Below are 27,573 nucleotides of genomic sequence, written 5' to 3'. Positions count from 1 at the left end.
CAATGCACCATATGCTTTCGTAATCACAGAGTCAACCTGCACAGCAGCTTTGGGTGTCCTATGGACTTGGACCCCAAGATCCCTCTGATCCTCCACACTGCCAAGAGTCTTACCATTAATACTATATTCTGCCATCATATTTGACCTACCAAAATGAACCACTTAACTGGGTTGAACTCCATCTGTCACTTCTCAGCCCAGTTTTGCATCCTATTGATGTCCTGCTGTAACCTCTGACAGCCCTCCACACTATCCACAACACCCCCAACCTTAGTGTCATCAGCAAATTTACTAACCCATCCCTCTACTTCCTCATCCAGGTCATTTATAAAAATCACAAAGAGTAGGGGTCCCAGAACAGATCCCTGAGGCACACCACTGGTCACCAACCTCCATGCAGTAAATGACCCATCGACAACCAGTCTTTGCCTTCTGTGGGCAAGCCAGTTCTGGATCCACAAAGCAATGTCCCATTGGATCCCATGCTTCTTTACTTTCTCAATAAGCCTTGCATGGGGTACCTTATCAAATGCCTTGCTGAAATCCATATACACTACATCTACTGCTCTTCCTTCATCAATGTGTTTAGTCACATCCTCAAAAAATTCTGTCAGGCTTGTAAGGCACGACCTGCCTTTGACAAAGCCATGCTGACTATTCCTAATCATTTTATGCCTCAGGTGAAGAATGAAAATGCATAATTTCTTCAAAGAAAATGTATTTCAAATTAATCCATGCCATTTTTTTTTAAAGTGTTTCAAATGTTGAGACACACGCTCAATATTTTAGGAACAGCTTCTTAATTTTATTTCAGTCTATCTATTTGGAGGCATGGTGCGGGATAGGCTCTTACATCTCCTTGAGGTACACAGCCCAGCAAACACCAGGCCCCCCCCCCTCCATTTAGCCCTAGCCTAATCACGGGAGAATTTACAATGGCCATTAACCTACTGAGCAGTATGGTTTTGGACTGTGGGAAGAAACCAGAGCACCAGGAGAAAACCCACACGTTCCAGAGGGAAGATGTACAAACTCCTTACAGAGGATGCTGGGATTGAACTCCACTGCCCTGAGATGTATACCATCAGAGTTTTCAACGAGGTCTACCTCACTATTCCTCTTCTGTACTATTCATTTTTTCTGTAACATTAATTACAGTATTTTTTAACACCTTGGACTGCCACAAAACAAGAGGTTTTGCAACATACAGTATGTCAGTGATAATAAACCTGATTCTGATTTTTTTTTGTCATGGTGTCAAGGGACTCTGTTTGTATAAAGCACAAGAATTTCAAAAGAAGGAGCAGCAAAAACGTGTTCTTGAGTTTCTCTCTGTGCAGTAGCACGAAAATGTATGGTCACATTCCCCCCAGGTACTGCAAGTCTTCAGTTGTTGCAGTGTAATACTGAAGATGCTATCTTTCTAGGTAGTTGTTAAAGAAACATGTAAGCAATATGATTGCAGCAATCGAGACCATAAGATGCAGGGGCAGACATAGGCCTTTCAGCCTGTCGAGTCTGCTCCGCCATTCAAGCACGAGCTGATTAATTTCTCCCAGTTATTCCCACTCCCCTGCCTTCTCCCCATACCCTTTGATGCCCTGGCCAATCAAGAAACTATCTATCTCTGCCTTAAATGCACCCAATGACTTGGCCTCCACAGCTGCTCGTGGCAACAAATTTCACAGATTTACCACCGTCTGACTAAAGTAATTTCTCTGCATCTCAGTTCCAAAAGGATATCCTTCAGTCCTGAAGTCAGATCCTTTTGTCCTAGACTTTCTCTACCATGGGAAATAACTTTGCCATATCTAATCTGTTCAGGCCTTACAACATTTGGAATGTTTCTATGAGATCCCCTCTCATTCCCCTGAACTCCAGGGAATACAGCCCAAGAGCTGCCAGATGTTCCTCGTACGGTAACCCTTTCATTCCTGGAATCATTCTTGTAAATCTTCTCTGAACCCTCTCCAATGTCAGTATATCCTTTCTAAAATAAGGAGCCCAAAACTGCACACAATACTCCAAGCGTGGTCTCATGAGTGCCCTATAGAGTCTCAACGTCTAATCCCTGCTGTTATATTCTATACCTCCAGAAATGAATGCCAGTGTTGCATTCACCTTCTTCACTACCAACTCAACTTTTAGAATATCCTGCACAAGGATTCCCAAGTCGTTCTGCATCTCTGCACTTTGCATTCTCTCCCCATCTAAATAATAGTCTTCCCTTTTATTTCTTCCACCAAAGTGCATGACCATACACTTTCCAACACTGTATTTCATTTGCCACTTGGAAGTCCTCATGCAGGATTCCCTAAAGGTTAACTTGTAGGTTGAGTCAATGGTGAGGAAGACAAATGCAATATTAGCATTCATTTCGTGAGGACTAGAATTCAAAAGCAAGGATGTAATGCTGAGGCTTTAGAAGGCATTGGTCAGGCTGCACTTAAGAGTATGACCAGGAGATTTAGATCCTTTATATAAGCAAGGACGTGCTGACATTGGAGAGAGTCCAAAGGAGTTTAATGAGAATTCCGGGAATAGAAATGTTAACCTTTGAGAAGTGTTTTCTGGCTCTGTGCCTGTGCTTGCCAGAGTTTAGAAGAATGAGAGGGAGGCCCTTATCAAATATTGAAAGGTCTGGATAGAGTATATGTGGAGAGGATGTTCCCTGTAGTGGGGAGTCTAGGACCAGAGGGCACAGCTTCAAAATTGAGGAATGTCCATTTAGAAGAGATTAGGAAAACAATCCTTAGCCAGAGGATGGCGAATCTGTGGAATTCTTTGTCACAGTTGTGCAGGCCAAGTCATTGGGTATATTTATGGCAGGGGTTGATAGGTTCTTGATTAATTAGGGCATTGAAGGTTACAGGGAGAAAGCAGGAGAATGGGGTTGAGAGGGGTAATAAATCAGTCATAATGGAATGGAGGAGCAGGTTTGATGGGCCGAATGGCCCGATTCTGCTCCCAGATCTTATTATGTTGGTCAGTAATGAATGAAAGTGGCCACCTAAGTATTGCAAACAAGGGAAGATCTGCTGATGCTGGATATCCATGGCAACACAAGAATGCTGGAAGAACTTAGCAGGCCAGGCAGCATATATGGGAAGGAGTAAGCAGTCAATATTTCTGGCTGACATCCTTCATCAAGACTGGAAAGAAAGATGAGAATCAGAGTAAGAAGGTGGGGGATGTGGGGGAGGAAGGGTGCGAGGTGATAGGTGAAGCGGGTGAAGGAAGAGCTGGGAAGTTAATTGGTGGAAGATATAAAAGGCTAGAGGAAATGGAAAGAGGAGCAGCACCAGAGGTGGGTGGTGGGCAGATAAGGAAAAGGTGAGAGAGGGAAGCAGGAATGGTGAAGGGGGCTTGACAATTACTGGAAGTTCGATTAATCGATGTTCGTGCTATCGGGTTGGAGGCTACCCAGACAGAACATAAGGTGTTGCTCCTCCAACCTGAGTGCGGCCTCATTGCAGCAGTAGAGGAGGCCGTGAACTGACATGTTGGAATGAGAATGCGAAGTAGAATTAAAATGAGAGCCACCGGGAGATCCCACTTTTTTCTGGCAGACTGGTAGGTGCTCAGAGAGGCGGGCTTCCAATCTAAATCGGGTCTCTTTGATATACAGGAGGCCACAAAGGGAGCACTGGATACAGTGATGACTCAACAGGCTCGCAACTAAAGTGTTGCCCCACCTGGAAGGATTGTCTGACGGATGGAACTTTGTATTCAAAGCTCAAAGTAAATTTATTATCGAAGTACATACCTGTATATACAAGCCTGAGATCATTTTCCAGTGGGCATTCACAATAAATAGAAAAACACAATAGAATCAACTGTATCCAACCAGTGTGCAAACAACAACAAACTATGCAAATAAAAGGAAAAAAAATACTTAATAATAAATATCGAGAACACAAGATGTAAGGTCCTTGAAAGTGAGTCTAATACCTCAGATAGATATTATGTGGAGATTTGGGGCAAATATGACGATATGATATATGTACAGTATCTGAAATACATCTTAGGGAAATGTTTGATGATGAACTTAAATAAAAAATAAATTACAGAAAAAAAAAGAAAAGTGAGTCCATAGGTTATGGAAATATTTCAATGATGGGGCAAGTGAAGCTATTCCCTCTGGTTCAGGAGCCTGATAGTTGAGGGGTAATAATTGTTCCTGAACCTGGTGGGCTGGGTCCTGAAACTCTTAAACCTTCTTCCTTATGGCAGCAGTGAGAAGAGAGCATAGTCTGGATGGTGGGTGCCCTTGATGATGGATGCGTATCTATGTGTAGATGTGCTCTATAGTGGGGAAGGCTTTACTCATGATGGACTGGGCAGTATCCACTATACTTTATAGGCTTTTCCATTCAAGGGCACTGATGTTTCCATACCAGGCCATGATGTATCCAGTCTGTGTACTCTGTACTACTCATCTATAGAAGTTTGTTAAAGTTTTAGATGATATGCCGAATCTGTGTCTTCATAATGTTAAAGAAATCATCATATTCACCATGTTTCTATGAATTAATATCTCTGGATCAGTAAGCAAATGTCAGTCCTGAAATACAAATTTTATTTCTTGTAATTATCTGAAATAACCCTTGATCATTTCTAATGATTTCCACTTGTCCTGATGCATCCTATTGTAATCAGAAATGGAAAAAGATCAGGAAATAATATGACATTGTGCTTAGATAGGTGGCAGATAATGCCGTTCTGAGCACTTAGCATCTTGAATCTGTAGCTATGAGAGCTTTTAAGAATGGCTGTAGTATTTTTCATTTATTTGAAAAATATTATTGTGGCATGTTCTTTCTATGTGATTGACCATGATAATAGAACCCATATTTTAAAAGTTATTGGTATACTTTATAAACATGCTAAATCTCAGAATACTGAAATTTAATATTTGCAAATGGACAAACATTATGCATAAATGAGGAAGCTTTCAACAATAACATTTACTACAAAGGATATCCTGATGGCTTAACTTAGAAATATGAGAGGCACTGAGCTTTTTCTGATAATTTGATTATCAGAAGAGCCTGCTGAAGCCACATGAATCCTGTTTAAATGTTCCTTTGTGTCATTTTTACTATACATTGATATTTCAGGTTATGATGGTAGATCAATAGAATATGGTGGAAATATATCACCTTAGCATTTTCTTTCTGAGTGGAGAAGTTCCCTTGTAGTGGTTGTGCTACTGACTCTTAATTCCAAAGGATTTATGTCCACTGATGTTCACCTTGCAATTCCTGGATCATCTGACGACTTCATGTCAATTTGAGTAGTGGCCAATGTAAATCTAGCTCATTTGCTGGCAAGCATAAAAGTTCAATGTAAACATTTAAGGGAAGATTCATTAGCAGCTGACCAGGAGAAAGACTGATGAGAAAAGAATGGAGCTCATTTAATTTTCCAATAAATTAATGTGTAGATAATAAATTCTCCATGTCTAATAAATTCTTCCTTGCCTACACTAGATGGATCAATCTATCACACCCTTACAATACTTCTGTAACTGTTACACTTCACAAAAAGCTTTGGTTAAGGAGAATCTCAAAAGCAGAAATTTCTGAATGGGACTCAGCTGGCACATACAGGTAGCTGCACACTATTTGTGTGAGGCGGAGCACCAAATGGTGCCTCCTGCAAAATTCTGAACTTGCCTTTGACAATGCACCAAAGAATGGGAGATTAAGAAGGACTCTTCTTTTGGTGCGGAAGATGGCATTTACATGTATGTCAATACACGTACTGATGTCTAAGCAATGGCTAGAAAACATTGGCTTCCAACCACCCCTTATCCCTAATCCTGAATAAATAAGTCTTGATTTGCACTCCTTTCCTATAGATCCAGGAAATAACAGGAAGCAGATGATGAAGAATGGATGGCACACTTTGTCTTTTTGTCATTATAATCATGAGGATGGGTAATATATGCTGACAATGATTTTGGCTCCCAATGGTTACATCAGGTTGGGACAGGGAGATGACTCTGATTGTATAAAACCTGGGTGACCGTGTAAACAAGGTTACCTGGTCAATTCATGAGTGAAGGGCATATAGAGAACAAGATCATAGGCAAAAGAACCTTAGAAAGAAGATGAGCAACACGCACACAAAATGCTGGAGGAACTCAGCAGGCCAGGCAGCATCTGTGGAAAAAAGAGTACAGTCACATTTCGGACTGAAACCCTTTGGCAGGACTGGAGAAAATGGAAGCTGAGGAGATAGATTTTAAAAGAAACCAGGAGGGGGAAGGATGAAGTTGATTGGTGAAAGAGACAGAAGTCCCTGGAAGAAAGGAAAAGGGGTTGGGGGAGAGGAGCACCAGAGGGAGGCAATGGGCAGGCAAGGAGATAAGGGAAAAGGGGACGGGGAATGGGGGACTGGGGGGGGGGGGGGCTGTACCGGAAGTTTGAGAAATCCATGTTCATGTCATCAGATTGGAGACTACCCAAACGAAATATAAGGTGGTGTTCCTCCAACCGAAGTGTGGCCATATCACGATAGTGGAGGAGGCCATGGATGGACATATTGGAGTGGAAATGTGAAGTGGAATTAAAATGAGTAGCCACTGGGAAATTCCTCATTTTCTAGCGGATGAAGTGTATTTACTTGGCAAAGCCCTCTCCCAAACTAAGTCGGGTCTCACCGATTTATAGGAGGCCACACCAGGAGCACTGAACACAGTAAGTGACCCCAGCAAACTCACAGGTGAAGTGTCGTCTGGGGACTCTATCAGGGATGACAACAGAACAGCAATGGCTAAAGTTTCTGGGAGGAATTCAGGAGGCACAGGATAGTTAAGGATTAAGAAGTATTCTAAAGGGAGTATGGGGCAAGGGTGGCTGACAAAGGAAATCAAAGACAATACAAAAGCAAAAGACAGGGCATGTAATGTAGCAAAAATTAGTGGGAAGTTAAAAGATTGGGGGAGTTTTAAAAACCAACAGAAGGGAACTAATGAAGAAACAATAGGCGGAATAGATGAAGGAGAATCAATGGATATTGTTTACTGGATTTTGGTAAGCTACCAGACATGAGGCTACTTGACAAGAGCCCATGGTATTACATAAAAGATACCAGCATGGATAGAGGATTGGCTGACTGGCAAGAGACAAAGAAGGGTTGTAAATGTAGCCTTTTCTGTTGGCTGCAAGTTACTAGTGGTGTTTCACGGGAGCCAATATTGTGGATGATGCAAGGATAGGTGGAGGGGCAGTATTGAAGAAGCTGGGAATCTGTAGAAGGATACTTAGACAGATTGGGAAAATGGGCAAAGAAGTGGCAGATGAATTGTAGTGTAGGGAAGTGTATGGTCATGCACTTTGTGTTAGAAGGAATAAAGGTATAGACTATTTTCTAAGTGGGAAGAAAATTCAAAAATCTGAGAGGCAATGGGACTTGGGAGTCCTTATGCAGGAGTCCATAAAGGTTAACTTGCTGGTTGAGTTGGTGGTAACAAAGACAAATGCAATGTTAACATTCATTTTGAGAAGACTACGAGCAAGGCTGGGATGGCCTTATTCACTCCTGTGGCTTATTGAGTAAATAAAGTGGGGAAATCTGTCTCAAACTTCTGAAAGTTTCTTGTATAATTGAAAATACAGTCTACAAATAAAACATCTAGTGGTAATGAATTGTTATTTAAATTGAAATATTTCATTATACTATGTTCCCTTTTTTTATGACTAATAAAGTTAAAGATCTGATTCCCAGGTGCTCCCAGAGCAATCCTAGCTATTTTTACATAGTGTATTGTAATTTATATAAGGGACTTAACTGGAAATAAAAAAAGAACTCTTATTTAAGATTTTTAAAAAGATTTATTCAAGGAAAGTAATGTTACACATTAATCATTAAAAAGTTACAGTCAATATAGTCGACTGTACTCTTTTCCATAAATGGTGCCTGACCTGCTGAGTTCCTCCAGCAGTTTGTGTGTGTTACTTGGATTTCCAGCATCTGCAAATTTTCTTCTCTTTGTGCTTTTGTGGGAAAACATGTTAAAACGTTAAAATCTAAGGATATATTTAAGTTTTAACTAACAAAATACAACAGTGCATTTTTCAAAGGGACATTGGAAATAAAGCACTAAACTTCTAAATGAAGGAAACAATATATAACAGGCACAGTCTAAGAATAGAAAATAAAAAGTGTGATCCAAAAAAGAAGCGGGTATTTGCAAATAAATCTTATGTATCCAAAGGATGACTAAAATTTATTAATGAACACCTATCAGGGTAATATATTTAATAATATGAATTAAATAATTAATACATAAATATTAATGTGATTTTAGGGTAAAAATAAGGTTGAAAATTATAGTTTTTTTATAGGATTTGAATGGAACTGCTTTATATGCAGTAATTATCCTTATCGATGAATTTAATTTCTCCTTTTGATTTTTGCAAGCAATCCAGTAGGCAAAATGATTTCAACATTTCAACTAAATTATGAAACTCTGGGCTGATGAACTATTAAATTCTTTCTCTTTCTAAATATATTGGTTAAATTGGACTTCAGTGAAACTCCTCGCAGATACCAATAAAAACTACTAGTTTTAATTTGCTTTTTATTTTTACTAATTAAGTGTATTAATGCCTTGATTTCTGTGAAAGTGGAATCTACAATCTTAGTATATCATTGAATATAACTGATTGGAAATTCAGAAATACAATCAAGAGAATGCATGTTTTATAGATTCAATAAAAGTGCATTATGTAGTTCTATAAAAAGGTAAATCAGCAAATTAAATATTATTTTTGAACCATTTCAATTATAAAATGTTCTAGATTGCACATGAAAGCATTCATTTATCTATCTTCAAACAAAATTTTATGTGTATTTAAGATTTGAGGATTAGAATTTCATACTTTAGTCTCCAACCTATTGGATGTTTGATGTGTAGTATTACTTTCCTTGAATAAGTCTTTAAAAAATAATTCAATTTTTAACATGACACCTGCAGAAAATACTGTAATGTAAACATTTATCTGTAGCTTATGGTATTGGTATCAAAATTTTATCAAAAGTAGACAAAGTCCTATTGTATATTTACCTTGGTGATCACATTGAAATGTGGTCAGCCTTTTCAGCAGTACCATCCTCTTTGTATAGTGTTACTTCTAAATTAATAGTATTTATAGTTGATGTTTAAATTCCTAATATAAAACGTGAACAGATATAATTGTTCAACTAATCCAGAAGTAATGTGCTATGAGAAAAGCTGCAGAAACCATTTTTAGAATAAATGATTGTACGAAGTATAATGGACCGAAGGCAATGAATCTCAGCTTTCTGTTACTATATAACTGTAAAGTTAGCTGATCAGAATGGTAAGTATAGTGTTCATGTTGAAATTGGATTAAATAAGTTTTTAGCAAACAATTCAGATATAAACACAAAGTGCACTGCAGATGCTGTGGTCAAATAACACGTACAAACAAGCTGGATGAACTCAGCAGGTCAGGCAGCATCTGTTGAAAGGAGCAATCAACGTTTCGGGCTGAGACCCTTCGTCAGGACCCTTCTTTTCAGTCCTGATGAAGGGTCTCGGCCCGAAACGTTGATTGCTCCTTTCGACGGATGCTGCCCGACCTGTTGAGTTCACCCAGCTTGTTTGTACGTGTTAATTCATTATAGATCAAAGTTAACAAGTCCTCAGCTTGAGGATATTCTTCCAAATTGCATCATTTTTGTTAGTTTGGCTGTATTTACTAGGCAGAGGAATTTAAGGTAAATTTGCTTGTTTAATTTTCAGACCTGCCACTCAGCTGGTGCAATATAGCAAATATGCGATATTCCATATTTATAAAACGTTCCAAAGCAAAGGCTTCTGAAGTATGAGCTGGACGAGGCACTAACCGATACAGCGAACCTTAACCATCAGTAGGGTGTACAGTCCATCAAATCTGCTTGGTTATTCAGTAAAATCATGGCTAATGATTTAAATCCACCTCTAAATCCACTGTACTCTGATTCCTTCATGGTCTATTAATCTATCATTTCACACCCATATCCACCCTATCAATATTCAATAGGTTTCAATGAAAGTCCTCCCTCATTATTCAATTACTTCTCATCTGATAAGCCTTTCATTCCTGGAATGATTCTCATGAACCTCCTCTGAACTTTCCCCAGAGTCAGCAAATCCTTTCTTAAATAAGGGGCCCTAAACTGCTTACAATACTCCAGGTAAGGCCTCACCACTGCCTCAAAAAGCCTCAGCATTACATCCTCTCGATGTGAATGCTAACATTGCATTTTCCTTCCTCAACACCTATTCAGCTGCAAGTTAACCTGTGGAGAATCCTGCACGAGGACTCCCAAGTCCCCTTGCACCTCGGATTTTTAAAATCTTCTTTTCGTTTAGAAAATAGTCCATGCTTATATTCCTTCTGCCAAAGTGCATGATCATACACATCCCAACACCGTGATCCATTTGCCACTTCTTTGCCCATTCTCCTAATTCGTCTTACGTCCTTCTGCAGTCCCCCTGCTTTCTCAACACACCCTACCCTCACTTACCTTTGTATCATCCGCAAACTTCCATCATTGACATACAAAGTAAAAATAAGTGATCCCAGCACGGACTGCCAATCAAAAACTACATCCTGAACATTCAACTCCAAACATCTTCCCAACTACAGAGGTCAAGCTAACGGGCCTATTATTTCCTTTTCTTGAAAAGTAGAGTGACATTTGCAATTTTCCAATCCTCCAGAATGATTCCACAATCTAGTGATTCTTGAAAGATCATTACTAATGCCTCCACAATCTCTTCAGCCACCTCTTTCAGAACCCTGGGGATGTGGTTCATCTGGTCCGAGTGACTACCTATCTTCAGACCTTTCAGCATCCCTTCTCCTGAGGAATAGAAACCGCACTCGCTTCTGCTCTTGACACTCTTGACCTTCCTGCATACTGCTTGTGTCTTCCACAGTGAAGAGTGATTCCAAATTCTTCTTCAGTTTTTCTGTCATTTTCTTGTCCCCTACTACTACCTCTCAAGTATCAGTTGCTAGTGGTCCAATATCTACTCTCTTTATATATCTGAAAAATGTGTAGTATCCTCTTCCTCTGAAGGGTTTCGGCCCAAAACGTCGACTATACTTTTTTCCATAGATGTTGGCTGGCCTGCTGAATTCCTCCAGCATTTTGTATATGTCACTCGGATTTCCAGCATCTGCGGATTTTCTCTTGTTAGTATTCTCTTTAATATTGTTGTTTAGCTTCATATTTCATCCTTTTCTCTCTGATGGCTTTTTTTAGTTGCCTTCTTTTGGTTTTTAAAATGTTCCCAATTCTCTAACTTCCCACTAAATTTTGTGCTATTATATGCCCTCTTGTTTGCTTTAATGTTGGCTTTGACTTCCTTTGTCAGCCAAGGCAATCAACAGTAAGTTCTGTTCCTACAGATAAGGCACTTTTTTCAGGCAATACTTCAGTTGTGGAAAACAAAATGTAGTGTAACTAATCTATACAAGCCACACTGCTCTTGATTTGAAACATGATCTATACTGATCTCTCTTGTGGAGTAAGTGGGACTGCAGTCTGGTTCAACATGTCAGTGTTGGCACTGTGTTCCCATAGGCTTATAGCAGAGTAAAGGGCTAATTCCATTACTAAAGAAAGAAGGGATGGAATCACACTGGAAAAAGAAACAAAAAGACAAACAAAATGTAAATGAATAACTTGTATTCACAGAAACCCGTTCTGCGGCATTTTAAAAAAGTATGTACTAAATCTAATGCTTTTTAGTCTGTTATATTGATGTTGTTACAGACAAAATGTGGGCGACACTTACATAAAGAAGTAGTTCTGGCAATTTTAACTTGAGGGCTGATGTGCAGAGGTTGCTCCTGGCAACTTGCAGTGTAGTCACAGTACAAAGTAAATGAATTATCAAAGTATATATATGTCACCATAGAGATTTGTTCTCTTGTGGGCATTCTCAGTAAGTCGAAGAAACATAATAGAATCAATGAAACCCTGCACTTAACAGGACAGACAAACAACCAACGTGTAAAAGAGACTATCTGTGCAAATAGAAAAGAAAGACAAGTAAATAAGCAATGTATATCAAGACCATGAGATGAAAAGTCCTTGAAAGTGAGTCCATTGGTTGTGGGAACATGGGACAAGTGAAGTTATCCTCGCTGGTACAAGAGCCTGATGATTGAGGGTTAATACCTGTTTTTGTATCTGCTGGTATGGGTCCTGAGGCTCCTGTACCCTCTTCCTGATGGCAGCAGCGAGGAGAGAACGAGGCATGAGTGGTAGGAATTGTTAATGATGGATGTTGCTTTTCTGCAACAATGCTACATGTAGATGTGCTCAGTGCTGGAGAGGGCTTTATCTGTGATGATCTGAGCCATATCCAACACCTTTTGTATGATTCTCCTTTCAAGGGCATTGAGGTTTCCATACCAGGCTGTGATGCAGCTAGTCAATATACTCTCCAACACATCTATAGGAGTTTGTCAAAGTTTTAAATGTCATGCTGAATCTTCGCAAACCTCTAAGGAAATAAAGACACTGCTGTGCTTTTTTCATAATTATACTTATGTGTCGGGTCCAGGAGAGAGCCTCTGAAATAACACTGACAAATTTAAAGTTGCTGACCCTCTCCACCTCTGATTGCCCCGATGAGGACTGACTAATTTTCTAAAGGTTTCTTCTTCCTGAAGTCAATAATCAGCTGACGTTGAATGAGAGGTTGTTGCTGTGCCAGATTTTCAGTCTCCTTCCTATATGCTGATTCGTCACCACCTTTAATTTGACCAAAGACTGTGGCATTGTCAGCAAGCTTAAATATAGCATTGGAGCTGCGTATCTTGTTACTTACACTCTTAAGCAAATCCTTCCTATTAGCATAATGTTTTTGCCATATTGGTATGATAACTATTAAAGCTAGACTGATCTGAAATTCACATTAAAAATTTCAAAATGCTAGTTGAAATTTGCTATTCAAAATAATATTGCAAAATTGATTAATTTCAAAAATACCAAACTCTTGAACTATTGCCCACATCTTCATGGGACTTCAACTGGTGCAAATACACACAATTCTAGTTTTGTGAAACTGGGGAAATGCTGCTTGGATATTATGCCTCAAACCTGTGCTGTGGTAGTGGCAGATTTAATATTATCTAAAAGGAATTTATGCTTCATGTACATGTGCTCAATATCTGTGTACATATACTGTACGATGCCTTGATGTCTTGAAGTGTTACTTCAGCTATTTTATGTGATGGCTTATCATAAAGATGCTGCACTTTGCTTAGCAGAAATATAATTTGATGGTTTCAGATTTTCATCAATTTTAACCGAATTTATTGAGAAAAATGTACTTGACTACTTTGTAGCATTAAAATAAATTTAAATAAAGAGGAGACAGTAACTATTTCGGTAGCATCAGATTTGGCATATAACCATTTCAGTGGAATTTACTGAGTATTACAAACCTCTAATAGCCAAGGAGTAATCAAGAATATTTGCTCATTTACTGCTGCAAGATTTTTTGTTCCACTGATATATTCTGCAAATTTTACTTTAAGGTAGCACAGTTTCCCATTTTTTCTTCAATATAGACCTGGAGAGCCGCCAGTAGTACAAGGCTGGATTCCATTTATCGGACAAACAATTGAGTTTGGTAGGGATTCTCATGGTTTTCTTCTTTCTTGTCAGCGGAAATTGGGAGATGTCTTCACGGTATATATAGCAGGTGAGTTTTCTTATGGAATGTATCCAAAACTGCCAATGACAATTAAAATTATGAATGATCTTTTTTCTGTTCTGACATTAGTTGACACAAACTCCAAATTTTCAAGTAACTGTTGCATTTATGGAAATGAAAAAGAAGTTTTTTTTTGAGAGAATAATACCATCACATCAAACTCCAAAGCGTAAAGTGGGAGAATAAATATGAAGTGGTTATCTTGGCAAATTAACTTGGAATATTTTCACTTCATGCCTGAACCATTTTGAATGTTAAAAACTGTGCTGATCGATTCTGCCAGAATCTTTATTATTGTTCAGCTGTTTATTTTCTCTCTTAAAAAGAACTTGTCAAAAACTTGGGGAGAACACGAAAGCAGTTCATTTGGAAAACACAAAACGATGTTTGGTGTTCTAGCAATATAATGTTTTGGGAATGCGATTTCGCTGAATGTAGTTCTCAACATGACAAGCAAATGATTGTCGGGCTAAAAAGTTGCAAGGGACATGAATGTCATCTTAATAAAGAAATTAAAAAGCACATCTTTCTGCGAGAACAATGTAAATTTCTGACCTGTCGCGGAAAATAGTTCTCTAATTGGTATTGTGTGGTGGTGCAGCAGAATCATTTTCCCTAAACGTCATTCCAGCGAAGCAATACTGTACATCATTGTCAACAGTTCAGCAAAATCTCCCTAATAAGACAGTGATTGCATAAGTGCTGTGCTTCACTGCCAATGAAACCCCACCTTGTTGAATACATCGACTAGAGATGTTATATGTTTCTCTTACTGTATCCCACTAGATACAAGGTATAATTATGTGAAAAGATAAACACATGCATATAGCATTTACTGAAGGTGATAGAAATTAATTGACGTACTTCAGATTTTTAAAATTTTTGTTATTTTAAAAATTAATGCTACAAAAATTGTCTGACCTAGATATAACTGCTTTAGGATCAGAATATAATATTTGCATAAAATCTATTTTTTCCTTTGAAAGCATGCAGCACATTTTCTTTAACTTTTAGGTTAAGCACCACAGAGCCAAATGTTTTGCAGTTTACAATCCTGGGTGATATTCTGTCATACTATCCTCTGTCATGCAAAGTTTACCTGACCTGACTTTGTGAAGACATTACAGGAGTACCTCATTTGCAAGGAGGAGACTAGTATAGTTCCTATTTCAGGCAAGTAGCATGTAATCACCTTCCCTATGCCAAGAGAAAATCAGCCATCTTGCCTGTCACGGGGGCAGTAGGGAGCCTCATTTCCAGCTGTTCTCATTTTCATCACTGATAAGAAGCGTAATAGTTTTTTTAAGCTTCCCAATGAATTCTTTTCTAAGGAGTTTGGAATCACTTTTCTGATTTGCAACAGGATCATAGTGCATCTCAGTTCATTTGGCAAGTCTGGTTCCGTCATTACCATGAGCCCATGGTATTACGGGAAAGTTACTAACATAGTTAGATCATTGGCTGATTGGTAGGAGGCAGTTGGTGGGAATAAAAGGATCCTTTTCTGGTTGGCTCCCAATGACTAGTGTTCCACAGGGGTCGGTTTTGGGACCACTTCTTTTTATGCTGTATATAAATGATTTGGATGAAGGAATAGATAGCCTTGTTGCCAAGTTTGCAGTTGATACAAAGACGTGGAGGGGCAGGTAGTTTTGAGAATGGGCAATCAAGTGGCAAATGAAATACAATGTTGGAAAATACATGGTCATGCACTTTGGTAGTAGAAATAAATGTGCGGACTATTTTCTAAACGAGGGAAAAATCCAGGAATCTGAGATTCAAAGGGACTTGGGAGCCCTTGTGTAGAACACCCTAAATGTTAACTTGCAGGTCAAGTCAGTGGTGAGGAAAGCAAATGCCATGTTAGCATTCATTTTACGAGGTCTAGAATTCAAGAGCAAGGATGTGATGCTGAGGCTTTAAAAGGCACTGGTAAGGCCTCACCTTGAGTATTATGAACAGTTTTGGGCCCCTCATCTTAGAAAAGATGTGCTGAGATTGGAGAGGGTCCAGAGGAGGTTCACAAGGATGATTCCAGGAATGAAAAGGTTATCATAAGAGGAACATTTGATGGATCTGGATCTGTACTCTCTGGAACTCAGAAAGATGAGGGGGATCTCATTGAAACCTTTCGAATGTTGAAAGGCCTAGACAGAGTAGATGTGGAAAGGATGTTTCCCATGGTGGGAGAGTCTAGGACAAGAGGGGCACCCTTTCAAAACAGAGATGCAGAGAAATTTCTTTAGCCAAAGGGTGGTGAATTTATGGACTTCGTTGCCACATGCAACTGTGGAGGCCAGGTGATTGGATGTACTTAAGGCAGAGATGGATAGGTTCTTGATTGGGCATGGCATCAAAGGTTACAGGGAGAAGGCTGGGAACTGGGGTTGAGAAGGAGATAGAAAAGTAAGATCAGACATGATTGAATGGTGGAGCAGACTCGATAGGCCAGATGGCCTAATTCTGCTCTTATGTCTTATTGGTCTCATGGTCTTATTATCCTGGGTCCTGGTGGAGGTTGCATCCCTAACTCACGGATTTTGGCCATGGTGAGAGGTTCACTGATATCCAGAAGAGTTTTGCCTCTCACAGCTGACCAGGTTCTCAATCAGCTCTACTGTTATTGTAACAGATGGTGCCAATGCGGTGTGTATCCTCGCTGAGGAAATGATATTCCAGCAGAAGCTAAAGGGCTTTGCTTCTGGTAAACGGTGAATGTTAAATGCAGCTTTCTGACAACTACAGTAACACACACAAAACACTGGAGGAACTCAGCAGGTCAGGCAGCATCTATGAAAATGAATAGATGAACAGAGTTGACAACTCTGCTAGTTATTGGCAGTGCAGTGTACAACACCATTCTGACTGCATTTTGCTTGCAAGTTTTTTCCTTGACCACTTTTGTTTACATTTTACTTCGGATTACTATAACAGCAATAAATATTTCCATTCATACATACATTAGATAAAGCAAGAATATCCTAAGATGCATCATTTTTTTAAGTATACCATTTCAATTAAGAAGACAGTTAACTAAAACCTCCCAAGAGTGTAGATTACGAGGAGAATTTTAAGAAGGAAAATGAATTAGAGAGGTGGACAGACTAACGTGTGGAATTGCAGTGTGTAGGATTTTGGCATCTAAATGCACATTCACCTTCTGTGGATGGATTAAATTCAGGGCCAAGCAATTGATCGAAACTAGTGTACCATGTATTAAAAGGCTGTAGAACTTGGGGAGGTTATAGAGATGAGAAAGGACTAGATCCTGTAGGAATGTGACAATCGTGGACACTTTAAAAAATGGAGTTAGAGATATATTGGCAGAAACTGTAGGTCATAGGGAGAATGAGGGAACAAGATTTACACTGAGTCAAAACATGAGTTATATGAACTTGGGTTTATGGAGATGTTCAGGAGATTCTACAGGTAATAAAGGCATGTATGAAGATTCCAGCAATAAATAAGCTGAGGGACAGAGTAAATGAGCAGTGTTAAAGAGTCAGAAATAGACACCCTGAGCAATGTCATAGATAGGCAATCCAATGTTCCATCAGATTTACGTAGCTCAAAGTGGCAAACTTGGTTTCAGGTAGTTGCTAAAGCAATGAATGGATGTGAAAATGATAGAAGAGGGTTTGAACCAGATGTTGTAAATATTGGTTTGGTACTCTCAATATCAGGCCAGATCTCACTGGCTTTTTAATCAACCTGATAGCCTTTATCCACAGTAATGCAGTGGTTAGCATGACACTGTAACAGCTCGGGGCTTTGGAGTTTGGAGTTCAATTCCGATGCCATCTGTAAGCAGTTTGTACTGTACATCTTGTTCGTCAGCACATGGCTTCCCTCCAAGTGCTCCAGTTTCCTTCCTGGTGCCAAAGAAGTACTGATTAGTAGTTTAATTGGTCATTGTAAATTGTCCTGTGGTTAGGCTAGAGTATAATAGGTGACTCATTGGGCTAGAAGGGTCTGTTCAGACATACTAAATAAATAAAATAAGTTAAATAATCCCAGAATTACAGATGGATTTAAGACACTGAGGAATTAAGGAAAATGGGATTGGCTGACAGAACTCAAGTTTTACTGAGATTTCCCCAGGATTTAAACTGCAATCATCTGTGGCAGACTTCGAGTCCTCTGGATTACTGTGGAGATTTTAGCGATGTTGGTATGAGGCATATAGAGACATAGGTAATTTTTTCTTTAAAATTATTAATAGCTTTAACTTGTTTATTTTAATATAATAGATTTCAAATTGTCTCTGGTTTCGGGCCTTTTGAGACCTAGCAAAGCTGGGTGCAAGGTTTTGTCAGCTTCCAGGGGCATGGTACCCTTAGTGTGCTATGGGAGGTCCAGCAGCCAGCCAGCTCTACCTCATCATCACCTTCCTTAGTCCTTCACGGTTTCTGACACCAGGGAAGTCGAATGATAGAGTGATCTGACTAATTCTGTTTTTAACTCTGGGAGTTTGGGAGATACCGTGTTACCAAGACATGGCTGAGCAACAAAACCAGCAAAGTTGGAATGTGGGAGGCCAAGATAGAATGGAGGTGGAGTGGATATTTCAAAGAGTGGGAGAGTCTAGCACCAGAAGGCTTGGCCTCAGAAAAGAAGAACCTCCCTCGAGTACAGAGACGGGGAGGAATTTCTTCAGCTAGCTGATGGCAAATATGTAGAATTCATTTGGTATAAATTGCATGGAGTGCAAGTGATTGGATATATTTAAAGTAGAGGTAAATAGGTTCTTGGTTAGTAAGGGTGTCAAAGGATATGGGGAGAAGGCAGGAGAATAGGGTTGAGAGGAAAAATAAATTAGCCATGGTTGAATGGTTGAGCAGACCCAATGAGCTGAATGGCCTAATTCTGCTCCTATGTCTTATGGTGAGAGCGAGAGGAATTCTGGGTAGAACATTTAGTCTAGTAAGACTGGAGGAAATCTTTTGATTGTTTAAGAAGAACGGGTCAAACAAGGTAATGGTAAGATATAGATATGTGTAATAGGTGAAGGTGGAAATGAGTGATTTTCAGATGATGCTGGTGAGGGAATTGCGCATGAGAGAAATAGGAGGACTCAAATATAAATAGTTGAGGGGTTTTTGAGGTAATGATGCCAGTGCCTGCCGTCCTTTAGCTATTATTGGATTGGTAAGAAGGGAGAATCACTCATATGGTGAAGAGATGTTGGACCAGAAGGATGTCTTCAATGATGTCAAAAACTGAAGACAATTCCAAAAGGATACAGATAGATAACTTTAGAGACAAGTTGTATTATGTTAATAGTTTTTTTGGTATTAATCTGACAAATTAAATCAAAAGTAAGCACTAGAATGCAGGTCACTTGCATCATAGTGGGCATAGTTTTGTTGTATATCATTAGGTGTGCAGAAGGCAAAAAGAATGGGATTCCTGTCCAATGATTCTTGCAGCATTTTGTTATTTTTTTTCTGGTACAGTTTGATTATTTTTTGGAGAGATGGAGTGGATTAAATATAGTGTCACCAATAAGTCATCATATTTACAGCTTTATTGGAGAGAGCTGCAAGTCAGATCTTAAGCTAAGAGATTTAACGAGCTAACAGCTATTGTTTTATTTCTTACAGGCAAATATGTTACCTTTATCTTAGATCCATTCCTTTTCCATTTAATCAGTCAGCTTGGCAAACAAATAGACTTCCAAGAATTTTCACTTGGACTTGCAGCAAAAGTGTTTGGTTTCCCTATATTGAATGACCCCAAAATACCCATATCCAATGAAGAGATTCACAAGCTCTATCACTACTTAAAGGGGGATGAGTTAAATATTTTGATTAGAAGTACGACAGAAAATCTTCAGAACATAATGAGACGAGACCTGGTGAGATCAACAGAATGGAGAATTGAATACATGTATGACTTCTGTTGCCGAATCATCTTTGAAGCCACTTATGTATCTTTGTATGGAAAAGCACCAATAAATGAAGAAAAAAAAATTACTGAATTAAAGGAGAAATTCATTAAGTTTGACCAAATGTTCCCCTACCTGGCTGCAAGCATTCCAATTGAACTTCTAGGCAATACAAAAAGAATTCACAAGGAACTGATTAGTTACTTAACATCAAAGGAATTGGATCAACGGCTATGTATGGCAAAACTAATTCAAGGCAGAAGAGACTTGTTTGACAGGTATCCATACCTTCAGGATGATCAGAAGGCAGGTAAGCAAAAAGATGAACAAATCGGTTCTTTCAGCTGTGTGACACCACAGTACTCTAATATCCCAAGATGCCATGTCATTCTGCTAATTTCTTCATGTAGAAAAACTTATAAAACATGCATGATAAGAGTGATGGTTTCACATGTAATTGAAATCACCATCAGAGTAAAATTGAATGCTGTGCCTTTGCAGTTGAAATCTAGCACTGAACTTCCTGTCTCAGACTAACAAGCTTAAGTAGAAAATAAAATAATATTGGTTCTTGAAAAGAATCTTCATAGACCATCAATACACCACAAAATATTTCATAATTCAGCAATAACCAGTTCCTCTCAGGGACAAAAAGAAGTTTAATATTGAAAATGGAAATTCACAGTAGTGGAAATTTTTTGGAAGTAATAGTAAGGATACTCAATACGATTTCAGCATTGGTTTTGAAGGCTGTCTGTTCTTTCCTGTCATTCTCACTGACTCATCCCAATACCCTGAATTCTTCTATGTTAATAGTGGTCTGTGTTGGCGTAAGTCCTTTTTGCATACTACACTACCTCCTCCCGCATTTTTGGTGTTGCTATTGTACATACTAGGCCCCCATTCCACTGCTGTGCCATGGATTGACATGCTGTGTGTTTGTATATTTTCTGGCTTAGCTGGTCACTTTACCAAATGAAAATTAGAGAGAGGAAGGAATATATGGAGGCTATGGTTATACCTAGAAAGGGGAAATTTTGAAAAAGGATTTCGGTGTGTGAAGTTCATACCATATATGGTCTTTCATTTGTTCTGTGTGTATACTAGAGAAGAATTTCTTCTTCTGGGACCTGGTCCATTGGGTTACCCAGGCACACAGATCAATCAAAAGGGGAGAGTAGATTTTTAAAAGAACTTGGGCACCAATGACTCGAATTGTTATCCAGTGATGGAGGAAAGGAAGCTTGAGGTGCATGCACTAGTCAATATTCATGCAAATACCAAAAAAGGCAAAAATTTAGACTAAAGCTCAAAAATTATGAAATTTTATGTTAAGAAGATGACAATTGTGTGACCTTGAAGGAATTTTTTAAATAATATTTGGAATGGGTTGATATTGTAATATCTTCAGTCTGCAAAAGCCTTCTGTGATAATTGAATTCAACTTTTTGCTGATGTGGTAAAACAAGGCACTTATTGCTGATAATGAGGCAGATTTAACGGAGCTACATTTATCCCTCCCGCCTTCAATGTAACATTACTTTGAAACTGTCCTCATTAAGCAGAAAATTAGACTTTAGAAGCCTATTGGTCCTCATTAGCATTCACTGATCCTTGGCTGGGTCTTTGTCCTAACATCTTTTAATTAGCACACTGCAAATCTAATCAGTGTAATAAATGCTATTAATCTTCCTTTTCACTTATTTTCTCACAGCACATCATTTAGCCTTTCTGTGGGCTGGTGTTGCAAACACAATTCCAGCTATGTTCTGGAGCCTGTATTACATTGTGAAGCATCCAGAAGCCTGTGCAACTGTGCGTGATGAGATTGACCACATGTTACAGGCAGCAGGTCAGAGGCCAGGCCCTGACTTCAATATCGCCTTCAGCAAAGAAGATCTAGACAGCTTGGTGACCTTAGGTAACTCATTTTAATATGGAACTGGGAAATGGAAATTATAATTTTGCTTGAAAAAGGAGGAGGATACCATAGATGGCTATTTTCACTAATTATAGAACATGCATTTCCTTTTACACAATGGAGATATTGTAGCTTAATTACTAATAAACATCAGTACACCTCATGATTCTCTCCACCAGTGAATACAAAGCAAAACTAGGGCTTCAAAGGTGCTGGTCCTGATTCTGTCTTTGAAATCTGCTCAATACTGGGGGTGTGGGATTGCTTAATTAAAGGCAGATTCTCCATGAAGTGACTGGCTGAGGTTTTCTTTCAGTTTGAGAACTGTAGTAATGATTAAAATTTCATTTATTTTAAATATAATTTTGAAGGACTTAAACCTGGTGATCATGTAGTGAACTATTTGCAATGTACTGTTAGTGCACTTCTTGTACTGCACTCACCCTATTTCTGATGAGGCAAAATTAATCCAGGATACTTCAGGTTCAAAGTTCCTGGCCACATAATTCTGCATACGAATTGAATCACTAGAGTTCTGAATATACTCTGGAAAAGTTTAGTAATTTCCTTTTATTAAGTACTGCTCAAATTTATAGCAGTCATTTTGAAGACAATATTTTAGTTTTAGAAATTTAATCCTTTATAAAAATCATGAAACTAAGTTGGTGTTTGGAATCCTATATAAAGTTAGCATCTGCAATGCCTATTCCTTCACTGATTGCTTCATTTGATTTATTTCTTCTTCTATTTTTCATTCTAATAACTCTTACCTCTTTGGATGATAACTAAATCTTTTCTAAAACAAACTCTATAATGAAGCACAATGTAGGCTCGAAACCATCCAGTACACAATGTGTTAAATCTTTATATTGAATCTGACGTCCATTTTGGAATGAGAAATGAAGACATATGATCCTTTTAATCTTGGGAGTCAGCAAAACGGAAATAAAAATTCTCTAAGGAAATGCATGATCTGATTTGAGAACAGCAATCACAACCTTATTTGACACCAGCTTCTCGTCTGCTTCAGGAAGCGGTGAAATTTTAAATGCCCAGCATTTTAGAATTGGGATACTCAAAAGGCATTGTGATAGAAGCTGACTTCTAGATGTCTTGATACTGTGGAGTTATTAAGTACAGTGACCTGTCACTCTAGCACTCACTGATATCCTTCATGTGGCAAATTGTTTTTACTAGAAACATAGAAAAACCTACAGCACAATACAGGCCCTTCAGTCCACAATACTGTACCAAACATGTACTTACTTTAGAAATTACCTAGAGTTACCCATAGCCCTCTATTTTTCCAACAGAATCCTGTGGGTTCAAACTCTACTCAAAACTTAAATAAATTAAGGCTTAAAATCTGCATTTGCAAAAATCACAATCCCAAGTTTGAGAAATTAAGAGTAACACACACAAAATGCTGGAGGATCTCAACAGATCAGGCAGCTTCGATGAAAAAGAACATATGGTGGACATTTCGGGCCAAGATCACTAATCAGGACTGGAAAGGAAATGGGAACAAGCCTAAATAAGAATATGGGCGAAAGGAAGGAGTATGAGTTTAGAGGGTGATAGGTGAAGCCAAGTTAGGGGGAGGTAGATGTGTGGGGGAGGGGGAATGAAGTGAGAAGCTGGGAGGTGATAGCTGAAAGAGGCAAAGGGCCGGAGAAGGAATCTGATAGAAGAGGAGAGTGGACTATCGGAGAATGGGAAGTAGGAAGGGTAGCAGGGGAGGTGATAGGCAAGTGATGAGAAGAAAAAAAGGGGAGAGCATGAATGGGGAATGGAAGAAGGAGGCAGTTTGTTGGTGGAAACAAAAGACTCCCGTGGCACAGTTTTGAGGAGAGTAGGATGTTCTAGCCAATGCTTGTCTCATCACTACAAGAAGACTAACTTTATTCAGTGCATTTGCTGTTTTGCGAAATAAAACAGAAAATGGTGGAAACAGTCAACACTTCAGACAGAGTTTGTCAAAAAAGAAATGACCTTTTCTCAGAACTGGAAAAGATACAAGAAGTCAGTTTTCAGTGAAGGATGGACCTGTTTCTGCTATCTTGGATATCTTGGAAATCTTGGATTTCTCTTTCTCAGATCTGTTCAAATTTCTTGGACCTGCAGCATTAACAGTTCGTATTTCCATAGACTCTGTCTGACCTCTTGGGTGTTTCTAGAAGTTTCTGTTTTAATTTTTTGTTTTCACCATCAGCAGTTTTCTGATTTCTATTTGAATACTTTGGGATCTTGCTTCATACAAATTATCACAGCTCTTTAACCACATAAAAGTTATTCTGCTTCAGTTGAATTTGTTATTTCTAAATCTGGAGTAGGTAAGTTAGTGGCCATTCTCCATGTTCAGATTTTGCATAAAGGCAACTTTATCTGTCTTAAATGGTGTTCATAGTCATCTCTAAGTGAAGGTTGAGCCCAGTGGGAAATTGGCCCAGGCAATTGTATGCACAATATATCTCGGTGTAGCTAGGTGGCTGACCTGATGATGTCACAAGACATACCTGATGACACACAGAACCTGTTCCCTCTCTTGCGGATGTAAATGGAAAATGTTGGACAGCCTTCACTGAATGCTCACTGTAGTCACTGGGTTCACAATTCACTGCAGGCTGCTCAAACACCTGCCAAAGTTCACTGAGGGTGCTTAAACTAACAGGGATCTTTTTTTTTCCTGTGTGAAACTGCAAGAATCCATTCAATGAGACTTCGGCTTGTGATGCAATGGCAACTCTCCATCAGCACCCTTACAAGATATGGCATTATCCAGAGCAGTGCCAGCAGCAGCTGTACCAGAATCAATCAGGGTCGCATTTTGAACATTACTTGATGTTCAGAATCAGTATTGAAGGGAAAAAAGTCAAATGATAAGACATTGAAAATCATGACATTTTTGGTGGAAAAGGGTCATTCCTGTTTTACTAGCTATGTGGGTTTTGAAATCCCTCTGCCTTTTTGTAGGGCCTCGGGTATCACAGTGCCTCCCATTCCCTCTGAATGTGAACTAATGTGTGTGGTCATGCAAGAGTAACTCTTCCTTAGTGAGCCACCTTCAGACTGCTGTTCAGGGCCGATGCATTGTGAGGTGGCTGGCTGTGGAACACAGATAAATGTGCTGCCTGAGATATTGTTGTGGGAGTGACCAGGCGCACCTGTTCAGGGGAGATGTCAGTATGCTGAATATGCCATCAGATATTTTCTTAGGACTAGGTTGACAATAATGAAATGATCTGCTAAATAATGGAATGGTCATACCCATGCACCATTGATTCAACCTCCTGAACTGGAGCTGAGCCATTGACTGACTCTGAGTCATTGGTGTTGGGTCCCTGCTGTCTTCAGTCGTCTGCCAGAAGTCTACTCTTTGTGTACCTTGTACAGGACTCTGCTCATGATAAGAATGAGTCAGTGTTGGGAGTGTGGGAGAAACATACCTTTGCTCCCACAGTAGAGCAGCAAACTTCAAGTTCAAATTTAATTATTGTTTCAACCATATATTAACACCCATGAATACGGCCACAGTTAAACAGCATTCCTCTGCGGCCAAGGTACAAAACACAACTCTAACAGTCGTACACAGCACAAGGCACATATAGCACATATAAGATCACAGTAAACATACAGACACAAAAAAGTTGCGTATAACCCAAGTCCTTGAGTGACATGTCATGTAAGTCGATGGTGCTTGGGTATTATCGGCAAGAACAAGCTTCATCAGCCCGCAGCTGAAAGTCCGTGTGCATTCCAGCTTGTCTTCCACCAAGCAAACACTGGAGGACAGCACCAGTGGGAGGGGAGGACCCCAGGGAAGCATGGACACTGCACCACACTGCCTCCAGCATCTCTCCTCTTGAACTTGTGCAACAAGCCTAGTCCTCACTACAACTGAGGACATGTAGCTCCCCCACCGCTAGTCATGCCAATAAACCAGTGAACCAGACTTACAGTATTTTACATTACCAATGTAGAGCAGGGTCTTGCAATCGCCAAGAGAAACATCTACTCGCTGTCTGTGCGCTGACTCCAACGCCTTTCTGTAACGGGATGTGGATACTATGGAGAGAGTGCAGAGGAGATTTAATAGGATGTTGCCGGGATTAAGGACGTAACTTATGAGAATAGGTTGAGTGAACTTGGCCTTTTCTCCTTGGAGTGATGGAAGAAGAGAGGTGACCTGATCAAGGTGTATAAGATGGTGAGAGACATTGATCGTGTGAGTAGCCAGAGGCTTTTTCCCAGGCTAACATAAGGAGGCATAGCTTTAAGGCTTGGAAGTACGTACCAAGGAGAATGTAAGGGGTAAGTTTTTCACACACAGAGTTGTGAGTGCGTGGAATGCACTGCCGGTGGCGGTGGTGGAAGCGGATACAATAGGGACTTTTAAGAGCCTCTTAGATAGGTATATGGTGATTAGAAAAATAGAGGGCTATTGCGCTAGGGAAATTCTAGGCAGTTTCTGGAGCGGGTTACATGGTTGGCACAGAATTGTGGGCTGAAGGGCCTGTAATGTGCTGCAGTTTCCTATGTTCAGGCTGACACACAGTCCATACCAAGTCCAGCTCTTCCACAAACAAGCAACTCGCTGTAGGGTGGACCTGTAGTATTTGACTTCTTTAATGTCCAGCATGGTCTTGTGATTATAAAACAGACATTTAAAAGAAGACAAAAGTGACCACAGGGAGGCTGTTGCGTCCAAGCGTGCTGCCGTCTTGCCAGAAGACTGTGCACCACGTCTCTGCTGCTGCTATAGGAGAATGGTTTTCTCACACACAGCATCTCTGCTCAACCAGGACAGCATTTTCTTCACATTCAGCATTGTTTTACTGATGGGGAACCATTAGCTTCTCATGATAGAATAACCATGTCCACTGAAGCCAGTAATCTGCTCACAAATGGCATCTCACTGTTAAACGAGGGCATTAAACAGGACAGCATGGTGGAGCAGCATTTATGTCTTGCACACTGTTGTCTTATACCTCCAGAGACCTGAATTCGAACCTAACCTTGAGTTCAGTCTGTGGGACATTTGAACGTTCTCCCTGTGACCATGTGAGTTTCCACTGAATGGCAGGATTAGACCATTCTGCCCAAAAAGTTTACTCCATGGCTGATTTATCAACCAAATTCTCCTGATTGCTCCCCATAACCTCTGACACCCTTCCTAATCAAGAACCTGTTCATCTCCATTTTAAACGTACTGAATGACTTGGGCTCCATAGCTGCCTGTTGCAATGAATTCCACAGATTCCCTATGCTACAGCTAAAGAAACTTCTCTTCATTTCTGTCAAGTGGCATCCTTTTATTGCTGAGGCAGTTCTTTCTGGTCGTAGACTCTCTCGCGACTGAAAACACACCTCCATTTTATCTAAGCCTTTCAATATTTTATAAGTTTCAATGAGATCTTCCTTCACCTTTCTAAACTCCATTGAATACAGGCCCAAAGCCACCAAACACTCCTCACGCATTAGCCCTTTCATTCCTGGGGTCATTCTCGTAATAATTCCCCTGTCAAATGCCAACAGATCCTTCCTCAGGCGTGAGGTCCAAAACTGCACACAATACTCCAACGTGGTCTGAGCAGTGCCTTAGAAAGCAACAACATTACGTCCTTGCTTTTATATTCTAGCCAAAGTTCAAAAGTTGAAGGTAAATTTATTATCTAAGTACATATGTGACCACTTGGTTTCCTCCCAGTGTTCTGGTTTCCTCCCACAGTCCAAAGGTTAATTGGTCCCATGATTAGGCTGGGGTTAAATCATAGTGTGCTGGGTGGTGATTCCACATGGTATCTCAGTAAGCAAGTCAACACTGCGATATACTGCCCAGAGATTCATTTTCTTGTGGGCATTCACAGTAAGTATAAAGAAACACAACAGAATCAATGAAAAACTGGACAAACAGCCAAGTGCAAAAGACAAACATGAAGGAAATCTGCAGATGCTGGAAATTCAAACAACACACACAAAATGCTGGTGGAACAGCAGGCCAGGCAGCAT

At 39.6% G+C, this 27,573-nt stretch overlaps 1 protein-coding gene across 2 annotated transcripts in view; it reads left to right on the top strand.

Annotated features, from left to right (window-relative positions):
• The window catches only part of LOC132400672 (cytochrome P450 7B1), a 178,159-nt gene that overhangs the window by 129,687 nt on the left and 20,899 nt on the right, over nucleotides 1-27,573 (top strand). The window contains exons 2-4 of one of the 2 annotated variants that reach the window (XM_059981892.1): nucleotides 13,611-13,744; nucleotides 19,360-19,953; nucleotides 21,358-21,564. In XM_059981892.1, the coding sequence (XP_059837875.1) occupies nucleotides 13,611-13,744; nucleotides 19,360-19,953; nucleotides 21,358-21,564 (935 nt within the window). The remainder of the gene's footprint in view (nucleotides 1-13,610; nucleotides 13,745-19,359; nucleotides 19,954-21,357; nucleotides 21,565-27,573) is intronic. The other variant, XM_059981899.1, reaches the window with a different exon arrangement.

This window comes from Hypanus sabinus, chromosome 1 (genome assembly GCF_030144855.1).
Source record: "Hypanus sabinus isolate sHypSab1 chromosome 1, sHypSab1.hap1, whole genome shotgun sequence".
Classification (NCBI taxonomy): domain Eukaryota; kingdom Metazoa; phylum Chordata; class Chondrichthyes; order Myliobatiformes; family Dasyatidae; genus Hypanus; species Hypanus sabinus.
Note: the sequence above shows the minus strand (reverse complement) of the source record. Positions and strands in the feature narration are given on the sequence as shown.